The 13,979-nt window shown below is 33.2% G+C and overlaps 1 protein-coding gene across 2 annotated transcripts in view; it reads left to right on the top strand.

Moving 5' to 3' along the window:
• Positions 1–13,979, top strand: part of Klhl13 (kelch like family member 13) — a 195,504-nt gene that overhangs the window by 143,956 nt on the left and 37,569 nt on the right. For both annotated transcript variants that reach the window (XM_027932679.2, XM_071606845.1), the window contains one exon: positions 12,551–12,692. In XM_027932679.2, coding sequence (XP_027788480.1) covers positions 12,551–12,692 — 142 coding nt within the window. The remainder of the gene's footprint in view (positions 1–12,550; positions 12,693–13,979) is intronic.

The following is a 13,979-nucleotide window of genomic DNA, read 5'->3' as shown; positions in this document are numbered from 1 at the left end:
ATTTTAAAAAATGGGGTTCTTATAAAAATAGAAGGGAGACCAATAGATGAAAGTGCTTGAGAGGGAAGGGTGAAGAGAGGGTATAGGGAAATACTGGTGAACAAAATCTACTAAATTATGTTTTTTTTGTGTAAATGTATCACAGTGAATCCTGCATACATATATGAAATTAATGCATTATATATGCATTATATATATACAATATATACACACATGTGTGTATATATATAATGGATTAATTTAAATAATAATGATAGAAAGGAGATCAGTAGGGGAGAGCAAACAGATCAGGGGTACTTGGGAATGAGATCAATCAAATTATGTTATGAGCAAGTTTGAATGTGGCATAATTAATCCCACTATTATGCATAATTATAATGCACCAATAAATAATTGAAAAGAAACAAAGGCCACCATAAAATAATAGTTTACAACTGGAAGGCCCTCACATGTCTCTGGAAAGTCAAATGACACAAATTGTTGAGACCCTTCTAGAAATCTTCATATATATCAGTTTAAAAATAAATTTATTTTAATTTGAAAATGGAAAAAATCAATAAGACTAAAAGAGTCTTAAAATATTATAGAATTAGGTAACAGTGGCAAACAATTATGTGGTTGTTGGCCTTGCTAATGCCCTTGAATGCTTGGTCTTTGGCAGGTGAATGAGGAGAATATTAAAATTTGTGTTGTTAGTTAACATTGATTGCTGATCCAGACTTACAGATAGCTTGATCCAGAAGAAAATAATCCTTTAATATAATAGTAAGGGAAATCTGTGAATTTTTTAAAAATTTGGTGTTTATATGCAACATATGAAATGGTACCCTTATGGGCTGGGGAACAAAGTTTGCAATTAATTTTGTTATACAGCATGATATTTGTTGGTAGATAATGTTATCTTATTATAATTTATATCATTTAATCCTTTGGAAAGTAATTATTTATTTGATGATGATCTCTGAGCAAGCAAGTATCCTGACTGCTGTTCATTTTCTTGTTTCTTAATGCAATGCCTGGCATGTGACAGCTGTTGATTGAATGTTGAATGTGTGAGTGAATTTAGAGAGGCTAGTTTTTAAGTCTGCAGCACTGTTTATATCTATTCACTTAATAGTGTTGGATTTATTTATTTGATATATGTAGTAATATATCACAGTCTTATTGAAGAGTAATTTATGGGTATTTCTCCTATTAAAGAATGGATACAAAATCCAGATTCTGTTCATTGTTGCTGATAAATACTCTGATGTAAGCACAGATTGGAAGTAGTTTCACTGGAAGCAGTTTGCCAGTCACAAAAATACTTAGTTATGGTGCACCAAATTGTAATTTGATAAAGAAAATAATGTTATAATCTGCTGGAAGATTGCAACTACTCTTAAAGTTGGGGACTATTTGAGTTATTTTCACGTATCTTTTATCATAACAGAGAAGACTATTTGAGACAAATTTATATCTTGAAGCTAGTATGTTTGCACTTAAAAGGATAACGTGTTTTGTGTGTGGAGTTTGATAAAAAGAATGGCTGACTAGAAGGAAAAGAAACCTGACTAGGGTTTAGGAGAAATATATTTAAAATTAGCACTAAAAAAACCATCCAAATTTACTTATATTTGAAATTTTTATACTTAAAGTGCTTCAATGCAATTGTAAAAGATTAGCAGATATTAGATTTACATGAAATGAACTTTCCTTCTATTAAAGATGTTTAAATAAAATGGCTTTTCCACATTACTTGGTTAGTAATAGACAAAAAGTCGTAGCTGTGAATATGTAAAAGCAATATATTTCAAAGAAAAAAACTTATTATTTTGAAATATTAATTTGAATTTTTACTTATTCCCTAACTCTTAAGTATATATTTCTTTTGAATAATTTGTTGGAATGTGGAATCAGTCAAAGAGCTTGGCCAAGAAACCTTGAATCCAAGAGTGTAAGATTGGGTTGTTGTTAGAGAGTAATGAGTCATTGCATACTTTTGAGCAAGGGAATGATTTACAATCAGTCATTTTATAGTGCTATAAATATATCCATAATATGTAAAGCTATGCCATAATGTGTATGAAATTTGTAATCATAACCAAATCAAAGTAACTATTAGTAGAGACTAGAACTATGGTAGAGGCAGTGGGAGTAGAGAGAAGGTGAAGGATAAAAACATTCTAGAGAAATGTAGTATTTAAATGTTGAAGCTGGGTGCAGTGGTGTACTCTTGTAATCCCAGTGGCTCTGGGGGCTGAGGTAAGAGGTTTGCAAGTTCAAAGCCAGCCTCAGCAACTCAGCGAGGCCCTAAGAAACTCAGTGAGATGCTGTTTCTAAATAAAGTTCAAAAAATGGGCTAGGGATGTGGCTCAGTAGTTGAGTGCCCCTGAGTTCAATCCCTAGTACCAAAAAAAGTTGATTAGATATGAGAGATAGGGAAGAAGCAGTGGTCATTTGTGGTCAAAAATGACAAATATTTTGATGATAGCAATTGCCTTTTAGAATCCAAAATATGGGCTGGGGTTGCAGTTCAGGGATCGAATGCTTGCTCACATGCATGAGGCACTGGGTTTGATCCTCAGTACCACATAAAAATAAATAAATAAAATAAAGGTATTGTGTCCTTCTACAACTAAAAATATTTAAAAAAAAAGAAACCGAAATATTCTATGTATGGCTCTCTTGAATGTATGACATCAAGATACATTCGAGACTCCCGAAATTTGTTTTGGCTGACCAAGCTTCCAGAAATGGCCATTAAGAAAGATGTAGTCAAATTCATTCCCCTGTAGAATATCTTAAGCCTATGAAAAGATTGGATTTGAAGGATTTAAAAATGATTATTACTTCAAGAAATAGCTCATGGAGATGAGTGCAGCAGACTTTAGAGTAGCATCTTCCAACTAGCTGGGCAGATTTTTAACACCTCAACTCCCTGTTATTCTTGCCTACTGGGTGACTCTTGCCTTCCTTTGTCTGCTTTTCACCTCCACTCAGAGTCAGGAATTATAATTTAGGTGTGCAACAATGGTTTAAAGGTCTATGTTGAAGAAAGGAAAGAAATGCTTCTTTCTCAGACAAAATTAGGTTATACATAATTATTTCTTCACAACTCATAGATTGCTTTTTCAAAACACATACACATACAATCTGAAATGTTCCAATTATCTTTTATTTGAAATTTCCACTTAAATCAGCAAGAAATTTGAATGTTTGATGCATACTATAATATCTCATCAAAATGATATGATGGTCTGTACATATGATGTTATTTCTACTAATAAACTAGAGCCCATGGTATTCCTTAAAAAATATCTTACTCTCAAAGAAATAAACTCCTCAGTGATTTAAAATTTGCATCTTTCTTCCACCCCATACATACACCAGTCTGGCTTCCAGGAAAACACTATAAATTTTATTAAGAATCTTTAATATAGGTAATCAAATGAAGTCATGACACAAAAATAATTTGCCCAACTGACTCCTTCCTTAGAATTAATGCACTATGGACAAAGACTTAAAAAGTGTTTTTACAGAACAGTTTTTGTTATTCACATTAACACAATTGTCTTTGGCTAGATTATGAAATTACTTTGTGATCTAGAACTGAGCATTATAGTAATCTCCATTAAAATAGTTTCTTAGGAGTCTAATAAAATGGTGGGTGCTGAAGGCATTTTAGGAGAAAAATCCAGTACCATTTCTAGAGTTAAAGACTGCATTTATACTGTTGATCATTGTATGTGGATAGGTGAGTGGACTTGTGACAGTAAGGATTTTTTTATTTCTTAACAAAAAGCTTAAGGCCAGCAATATATATGTTTCTTTCTGGATAGCATAGTCCAGAGGGATAATTTCAAGTTTATAACAAAAGTTTTATGAAAAAATACCCTTTAATGGTAAGACAGATATGCAAAAAAGAGAAATAATTTTAACATGAAAAATGATAACAGATTCTTTGCTTCCATAAACCCCATAAGTGAGATGAACTTGAGAGAACTATTCTAAGTGTGATTCCCAAACTTATGAGGTTGATAGCCTGTCTTCCATGTTTTTTATATTATTCATCCTTGTTTTAAAAATACTGTCTGTTGTATTAAAACATATGATTGGTTTGATACTGAAATTTTTCTGTATTCATTGATATAATTAGAGATGCCTCTGAGTTATTGCAAAAATCAAGGCTGATTTTTTATATTTATTGTGGGTTTGAATACATAAAGTCAGTTGGACTCTAAGAGCTGCCAATTATGTTTATTAAAACATGGAGTGCAATGGTTATTATGTTGTAAGACTTACTCCGTGTGTGTGTGTGTGTGTGTGTGTGTGTGTGTGTGTGTGTTTATGTTTAAAAGAGAAATAAACGTTCCCTTAAGACCTGGTCATGAATTATTGATTTTGTGAAGTTGAATATAACTGGAAAATTCAGAAAAGGATAGGATTTTCACCATGTTTTTTAAAGTACTTGATTAATGCTTTTCCTTTCCCAAGTGGATTTGTCCCAGTGATTACTAATTGGTTTTGGGTGTATAGAATCTGCCTTTATAATAAACTTGAAAATTGGATAACTCGGATGTTTGAATATTTAATAAACTGAAATTTTAGGCAGGTGAAACCTAATTTGTTCATAACATGACTTTCAATTTAAATGCACTATAGCACAATAGTGACATTTCAGAGTTGGTAAGCTACAGATAATGGGAGTAAAATGACACCTAAGTTAACAAATCATCCGGAATCAAAGATGCTTCCGAAAAAGTTAGCCTGGGTGTTGGAGGGATTGAAATGCATATTCCAGTTTCTTCATTCTGGGATTAAAGAAGGAGAAGGTAAGCTCATTGCTGCAGGTATAGCCAGACTTCTTAATGGGCAGGCATGCTGTTAGCAGTAGGGTGGAGCATTCAGGTAGACGGCTTATGTGCAGCCAGAGGATTATGACTATTTCCTCTGTGCATTGAGAGAGGGACTGTTGACAGTGATGCAAGTGCATACTTCCTCTCAACCTACATCACATCACCATTTTCCCACATAGCAGCATTTCTAATTTCAATGAATATAGAAAAAATTCAGTATTAAATCAATTATATGGTTTTAATACAACAGCCAGTATTTTTTATATAACTTTATTTTATTTATTTATATGTGGTGCTGAGGATTGAACCCAGGGCCTTGCATGTGTGAGGCCAACACTCTACCACTGAGCCATAATCCCAGCCCCAACAGCCAGTATTTTTAAAACAAAGCACCATCACTTGTACACTTCCTTATCTTATGTGGCTTCTTAAGGACAAGGAAAGCTTTGACTGGGATTTTTTTGGCATAGTAATTATGGAAACAATATTCAGTGTTCATTTTTTTTTCTTACTCTTTTATTTCTGCTTAAGGAAATAGACTGAATTCTTACATATATCTCTTCAAAAAATTTTAATGTTTTATTGCTGTCTATTTCCCTGCCTACCATCCATCTATCCACTTACTCATTCATCCACCTACCAATTTACCCATCTGCCTGTCTATCTATCTTGTTTTCACCAGAATATTACAAGAAATGTGGTAGTGAAAAATAATATATAAATTAGGCTTCCTAAATAGAAGAATTATTTGGTCAAGATGTGTGAGACTTTATATGGTTTAAGTAGAATCTGGATTTTAAAAGATGAAGGGAAAACTGAAGTCTTGAAATACAGTAAGTAGAGGGAACAAACATTAAGTTTAAAGTTTTTCAAGGACAGGATTGAGATATTCAGTGCAAATGCTTTTTGGTTTGGATAATTAACTTTCATCCTGTTATAGTTATCTAATGGAGTATCATTTGTCATTCCATTTGTCTAGCCCAATTCCCTCATCTCTGTCATAGTGCTATTTATGTGATCATGATGGTTAGCACTGGAATTTAGAATCTGTTCTTTTAAATGTTGATATCAGTAATGTGAAATTCTCCCTAAATTTGATCTGAGTTATATTTTAGGACATTGTATCTCCTTACTCCATATGCATCGGTAGAAATTTTTAGCATTGGCATTGTTTTCATGGAAATGGATGGAGTAGTAAAAGTGGATAATTTTAATAATATTTATTTTTAAAATATATTCTTACTTTTTATTGTTTGAGGCAGGGTCTTACTATTATGCCTAGCTGATCTTGAACTCCTAGACTCAAGCAATCCTGCCTCAGCCTCCCAAGTAGCTGGGAGTTCAGGCATGTTCTACTGTGCCCAGCCTAAAATATATTTTCCTTTTTAAATAAGATATAGTAATTGTACATATTTATGTGATTCAGTGTGTGTGTGTGTGTGTGTGTGTGTGTGTATAATGTGTAATGATTGCATTTGGATAATTGACATATCTACTACCTCAGACATTTATCATTTCTTTGTGTTAGGAACATTCAAAAATCCTCTCTCTACTAGCTACTTCGAAACACTCAGTTTATTCTTGTCAACCACAGTTACCCTAGTGAATTGTACCCAATTACTATTAACAATCCTCTTCTCTATCCCCTTCCTGACACACAAAGCAGGTGATTTTAGACTGCATTAATTAAACTAGAAAAATTACTTGCCTCTAACAGAATGAATCTCTCAGATATCCTTCTTGTATTTATAAATTAAGCATTGAAACAGGAATTGCTTTATAGTTTCTACTCTCTGCTGTTCTTAATTTTTATGTTTTGTGCATTGGGAACAATGTGGTTCTGGGTTCAGAAGTGGGTTCAAAATCAGACTCATAGTGAGGCCTTAAACTCTCTAAGTTTCAGTCCCTTGTCTTTAGAATGGGGTTGTCATGAGGATTAAGTAGCATACTAGAACGTGCCTGGCACAATGCCTGGTACATAGCAGGTGCTGGGTAAATGATCTTATTCCTATGTTAAAATGGACATGAGCTATTTATTAGTGTGATTCAATTTTAAATTTGACAGACATATAAGAAGTGTGTGCAGTAGCTACTTTGGAAAATCATTTTATAGAATAATCTCATCACCTTGATCTTTTGTGGACTCTGGTATTGCTACAGCAGAAAATAAAGCTTTAGGAAGATAGTAGCTATTTTATAAAATATTATTTATGCTAAAGGTTTCCATTAATGAAATCATTTCAGACAGAGAATAATCTAATTATATTTATGTCATTAAAAATACAAATAACCAACTAAAGCTTTGTTTTTCTGGAATCCATTTAGGCAAACACCTCATTAAGGAGTTACACATTCTCTATAGTATCTTAAGCAGCAATTAATTTATGCCTTCTTAAGAGAGGTTCATATGATATTTGTAATTTCTTTATATAATGATACCACAGATAATGCTTTAGTTGGAGGACAGATATTTTAATGCTCAAAGATTTAAAGGGTTTTTTTTTTCCATTTTTTTTCAATGAACATGACAAGCTTACACGTTAACCCATTTCGGGAATTGGAAATTTTGTGTCTGATTTTTATTTAAAATATTCCTATAATTTTTCATAACAGAAGCTGAGTGTGTGTGTGTGTGTGTGTGTGTGTGTGTGTGTGTGTTTGTGCAAACTCTTATGATCTAACATTCAGATTTTGTTTGGGAGGGGTGATGAAGGACAATAGAAAAGTTATTAATATCTTTAGAATTCAATGATGTATGCATAGTTTGAATCTATTTGAAAAACAATGGAAATGATTTCTATCATCTCAAGTTTTTAATTCATTTCTCAAGGGTGGAAGGAAATACCTTGACAGATTTAGCACTCAAATTCAAATGACTGTGTGAACAGGTGGCAAAATTTCTTCTCCACCTGCCATGCAACTTTATCTCAAGAAATGTTTCATTTAGCAAATGCTGCTTCTAGCAGACAGTTCTCTGTTTCAGAGCAGAAAAACAAATGGAGGGGGAGTACTTCTTTGAAGAAAACCTTTTTCTTGATTTTCTTTTTAAATTGTGAGTGTGAGAAATATGTTTTTTATTTTCTTGGGGTATGGGTGGTGGAAAGCATGAGTGAGTTCCTTGATTAACCCACCTGTTTTGTAGTATTGTTAAACCATTCCTGGCTTTATTTGTTTTGTTTGTTGCTGTTTCTCTTTTTGTATACCAAAGCACTGGTAGTAACTTTCAGGTGTGATAATTATATTAACCTGGGAGCTTAAAATATTTGTATAATAACTTCAGATACTAACTCAGGAGACCCTATTCTTTTGTTGCAGTGAAATCGTGTTATTAGAAGACATTGTTAGACTTAACCTCTGTAAGGAAATGATGGCAAGCAAAAGGATGCACTGAGAAACCAATTGGTAACTAAATAGAAAAAAAGATAAAGATGTTGTTCGTATACTTTTGCATTTTTACTTTTCTCTGATTCATTTATTTGGTGTGAGCTAGAAGCTAATGTGCCAATGCATGAGTTGGCATACACAGCCTCTACTAAGAAAAGTTATGTTTCCCTGTATTTTTGAAACTAATAATTTCAAGAAGCACTAAAATTTAGTTTCCCTTTCCTTCCCAATGAAATTTGACCTGACCTGCCTTTCTGTATAACATATATTGGTGTTAGTACTGGATATAGTGGATTTGGGAGATTTTGCTTGGGGCATTGGGAAATTATTTGGACTTTGGACTCAAATGCAATTAAGAGGTACTCTTCCCTTCCTTATTTGACAAGTTAATTTGCTATAGTAAATTATAAGAATGTATCATTCTTTATAGAATCACTAACAAATTAAACTTCTACATAACTATTCTTTGTAGAAAATATATTTGAAACAGATTGACAGAGCACTCTCACTGTGACCCACATGCCAGGACATGGATGCAGCATAAAATCTTTCAATGTCATGATGTTTGCTATAAAAATAAAAATTTAAAAAAAGATTTGTCCATTAGGTGATTTTTTTTTAAATTTTCTTTTCAAATATCCGTTTGGATGAACATTCCATGTAGACAGTAGTGGCTTAATATATGTTTGCACTAGAAATTTGAAAGAATGTCTTCTGCTCTGCTCTGATAATTTTATAGGTTTAAAGATAGAATCTTTGTTTTAATTTGCATATTCTGGAATACTGATGAAGTTGAACCATTTTATGTTAACCATTTGTACTTCATGTTTGCGAATTGTGTGCTCATATCATTTACATATATTTCTCTTGGGGTAATTGTTAAAATATGTAAATTCTGAGGCAAGATTACAATGTTGGCATCATTTTGTTAACAAACGACAGTTGCTTAAAATGTTTTCCCCCTTTGTCTTCAAACAACAATGCAAAGAAATGCCATAGTATGTGATTGCAGTTCTGGGGGTGCCTCTATGTGTAACCTAATGCTCTTCAAAAAAAGTTATTATTTTCTCTGAGTAAGCACAGTTGACTGATGCATGCACATTTTTGTGAAAGATTATTTTGTGCTCTGGGGTTGGTCATTGCTTTGAAAATAGCATGTGTCCAATGGATAGGAGTGTCTTGGCAGACATATGCAGACTTTAATGTTGTAGGAAGAAAGAGAAATTTAATTTTTAGAAAGAAAATTGATGAACATAGTCTTTCCCCTGAATAATTTTGTAGTGTTGATGAAATGGGAGTATTGGGACAGGATTCACTACATTCTAAACTTCATATTGATCCAAATAACAATTGTTTTAAGCAGAATCAATAAATCATTGTTTTTACATGAGCTTATATAAAATGAAAGCTTTGCTACATAATTGTCTTATAAACTTAAAAGCCATTATCTGCTTATCTACTGTAAACACTTGATCTTTCAATTGATGGATATGAGGACAGCACAGGTACTCTATTTGGTAGCCATGGGAGAGTTAGTGGTAATTAATAATCATACTGTGTTTTTGTATTGCTAACATAACTACATGGAATCAGCCAGAGGACTGGGGAATTGTTTAAAACATGAAATTGAGAAATATTTCATGAGGTACTCAGTCTCTCTATATCAAGGTTTCTCATCCTTAGCACTGTTGATATTTTTTCCTGAGAGATGTACAGAACTGTCCTGTGTGCTATAAAATGTTTAGTAGGATCCCAAGAGATGACAGTAATTGCATGCCCCTCTCCCAGTTGCTATAATGAAAAATGCCTCAAAACATAGCTGAATGTATGTGTGGAGGGGTCAGCAAAATGCCTTTTACTCCTCCTCCCTTCATTGAGAACCACTGGCCTGTATGTTGTTTTTAATCATATGAATTGAAAGAAAAATAAGATTTTCTTTTTATTTATTTATTTATTTATTTTTTTTGGTTCATGGAATTACTCAGATAATCATTCCTTTAAGCATAGTCTGATATAATTGTGGCCTGGGGTTACAGAGAGGTGTTGCCTCTTTGCAATGTTGAGGAACAATGCTCTTCACATCTAGTCAATAAACTTCATGAAAAGGAGATGGAAGGGAATATTGAATCTGCTAAGAAGGTTGACATGTCATGTACTGTTACTGATGCAGAAATAATAGGGAGTGTTTTGAATTTTAAAAAGTCAAAAGATACTGACAAAAAGTCATAAAGAAGATGAATTTACTGAAGGCTTCTTCAGCTTTTGAAGTAATTAATTAGAAAGCCAGCTACATTATATTGCCAAGAAAGGGCTGCATTTTCACATTCTGCTTTTCAATTTTAAGAGCATGAGACAAATGACAAGTAAACAAGTTGTTATCTATAGTTTATTCAAAAAAGCAATTTCTAGGATATGTCATGAGGGCAATGTTGTTTCAGCTTTACCCCATCCCTTTTACATCTGCAGTTTTATAAAAATGATAATTGATAGTCATTTAAGCACGGCATGATAAAGAAATGTCTTTGGAATGATCCACAGAAATGAGATTCTATATTCATTCAGAGGACATATATTAAGCTTTTCATGCCAGGCTCTGTGTAGAAAATACAGATCCTAATAAAAGAGTCTGCTTGAATATCCTATTAAAATAATTCCCAATGAATAGAAATCTTCTGATTAGAGATACTACTCACCATCAATCTATTTTTTGACTTTTCCAATTGATTCTGTAATTTTAAATGTCTGTCCACAAAAGCCATTGAGAAGTATCTGTGATGATATGTATAATATATATCATATATATATAATTTAATTGTAAGGCTATTTCTGAAACTCTGGTGGAAGGCTGTATCTGTTTTCTTTTATGCTTATTAAAATCTTATTTGAATTATTTTTTATTAAATATCTATGAATGTTGAATAAAGCATGTTTATATATTTTTGATTCATTTTGGTTATACTATGGTTCTAATATAATTTAGAAAAATAAATGTCACCCTTAAGACCAGGATTTTTGCTAACTATTGCAGGATTTAAAACTATTTGGTTGGTATCAGAATTCAAACAGGATTTTATATAAAATATGCTATTATCTTAAAGCTTTTTTTCCTGTTGAAATTGATTAACTCAGTTTATAGTATTTTAGAAAAAGTACTTTTTAGTCCAAACTGTAGTCCAATCAGAAAAGCAAATAATTCAAAAATTTAGGAAATTACAGATAAATAGGAAAAAGTGAAGCAGAGTTAAATCCATTCTCCTTTTCCCCTACTGTCAATTTTAGTAGTCTGTATTATGAATGCACAAGCCAGTTCAGAGCTATGGCCTCTGTACTCTTAAGACTGGTGATCCAGAAACAGTTTTTTTTTTTTTTTACTGTAACCTATGTGGAGCTGTTTAATTATCAAATATACAGTCATATTCTTCAGGCAACCAAGTGAACTGCTCACTACAGTTTCTCTAACCCTTTCTTATGGCCTCTGAGAAAATTGTTGTTATACTACATATGTAATTTATATTGTGTTATTTTATTTTTCATTTCTTTGACAAGATGGATATGCTACTAGACCATAAGCCAAATAGTCCCATAATGAGAGATACTGCTAGAAAAAGATATTATTTCATGTGTAAAATTTTGTTCAGTTGGTGTTGATTAGAACTGTTAATACCAGAAAGGGAAGCCATATATTAATATAGTTAATCTTCGGGGCTTTGGAGTTAGAATCAGACTAAACCTAGATTCAAATCCTGACTTGATCATTTTAATAACATTGTAATCTTAGATTGGTTATTTTAACCCACTTTTGCTTGTTATCACTATCTGTATAAAAAGGAGATAATAACAATACCTATTCCATCAGATTATTTTAAGAAATTAAATGAGCTCATATTTCTAAAATTTTTGGCAAGGATCTGACATGTAGTGACTGTTGGTACCTATTAGTTTTAATTTTCTAAAATTTCTAATTTCTAAAATTAGATGTTTTAAATTAAACTTAACTGAAAATAATATAACTTCATGGCATTACTGTCTGGGCAGCAAAATATCAAAAGCAAATACTATGGCAATAAAAAGCACATATGACTACAGTTTCCAATGATCTTTTAAGTGACTTTTCAGTTCTTATCAATATTTTCTGCCCTTACAAAACATTTTATAAATATATATTTCTTGTATGATACAGAGTGATATGAGCCTTAAATACAGTGAAACAGACTTTGGCATATTCCATAGTAAGATTATTGGCAATAGTGATGTTTTTTCTAAGTAATTTCATTATTGTGAATTGTACACATTTTAATTTTTCTTTTCTGATTTTAAAAACGTTTCAGATCTCTTGTGGAAGAGGAAGACCAACACATGAAATTATCCCTTGGAAGCAGCGAAATGGGCCTCTCTTCCCATTTACAGTCTTCCAAGGCAGGAACCACTCGCATCTTTACCAGCAATACCCACAGTTCTGTGGTGTTACAGGTAATCTAAATTGCCCCTTTGGTAGTATTTACACATCTTTTAAACCAGGATTTGGTGTGCAATGTCAATAGTAGGGAATGTGGTGGGTGTGAAGGGACTGGGATGGAAGGTGTGTGGTAAATCTCTGTGTTTTCTGCTCAGTTTTACTGTTAATATAAAACTGTACTAAAAAGCTTATTACTTAGAAAACACAAATACCCATCAGGGAGGGAAGTTTTTTTTTTTTTTTTTGTACTGGGGATTGGAGCCATGTTACTCTACTGCTGAGCTCATCTCTACCCATTTTTATTTATTTATTTTAATTTTAAGACAGGGTCTTTTTAGGGCCTTGCTAAGTCTCTAACTTGTGATCCTCCTGCTTCAGCTTCCTGAGTCCTTGGGATTATAGGCATGTGCCACTGCACCTGACAACGAGGGGAGAAATTTTTTTCTGTGTGTAAAAAAAGGGAAACAGAAACTTTATTGCTTTGCTAGCAAAGGAGAAACACAGGGAACTCCTGTCACAGAGGTTGTGATTCTGCCCATCAGGGGAACAGGGGTCTTTTAAAAAGGTGATTCAAAGGCTACATTCCACAAGTTCTCTGTTGGAAGCTGTAATTCACTTGTTAATTTGGAAGATCTTCATATCTGAGATTTTCTGGTGCCATCCCCAAAGTCTGAATTACTTTTGTCCTGTGGTGGGTGAGTGCTCAAGGATAGATAACTCTGTCTAGGATGGGGAAGAAAGGTAATTCTGTTTTCCCTGAGATTAGGGAGCAGGAGAGATGGAGGAGGAGGAAGAGAAGATGAAGAAACATGTCCTTTACAAAATAAGTTGCAGTGGCAGAGCAGTAGGCTATATTTAGAGCATAAAGTGAACCAGTGTTATAACTCCCCAACTGTCAATTTCTACATTGCATTTCTATGGAAAAATGGGCAGAGACATCTCCAAACTACTTCTTGCTGGGAGAGGGCAAAGTTGAGGGGGAGTCACCGGAAGTCCTTGTTCTTTATCAGGTGGGGCATGGACAGTTAAGGGTATTTAGCATCAGGGAAGTCCAAAGGTCCATGGTGAAAGTTGGTGGGGTGACTGGACAAGGCATACATAGGGCAGGGATCATGTTAGGACAACAATAAACACAACAGAAAAACATGACTCATTTGTAAACAACTAGCATCAAAACAATTAGTATCTCAGCCAGTCTCTGAAAACCATGATGATAGTAACTCATTAAAGCTTAAGATGGGGTCCAGCATGCCACTGGTTTGAACACAAACTCCAGCAATCTGCAGCTATTTAAGGCTTTA

Source organism: Marmota flaviventris, chromosome X (genome assembly GCF_047511675.1).
Source record: "Marmota flaviventris isolate mMarFla1 chromosome X, mMarFla1.hap1, whole genome shotgun sequence".
Taxonomy (NCBI): domain Eukaryota; kingdom Metazoa; phylum Chordata; class Mammalia; order Rodentia; family Sciuridae; genus Marmota; species Marmota flaviventris.
The sequence above is the reverse complement of the archived record's forward strand: the minus strand, read 5'-3'. Positions and strand labels throughout refer to the sequence as shown.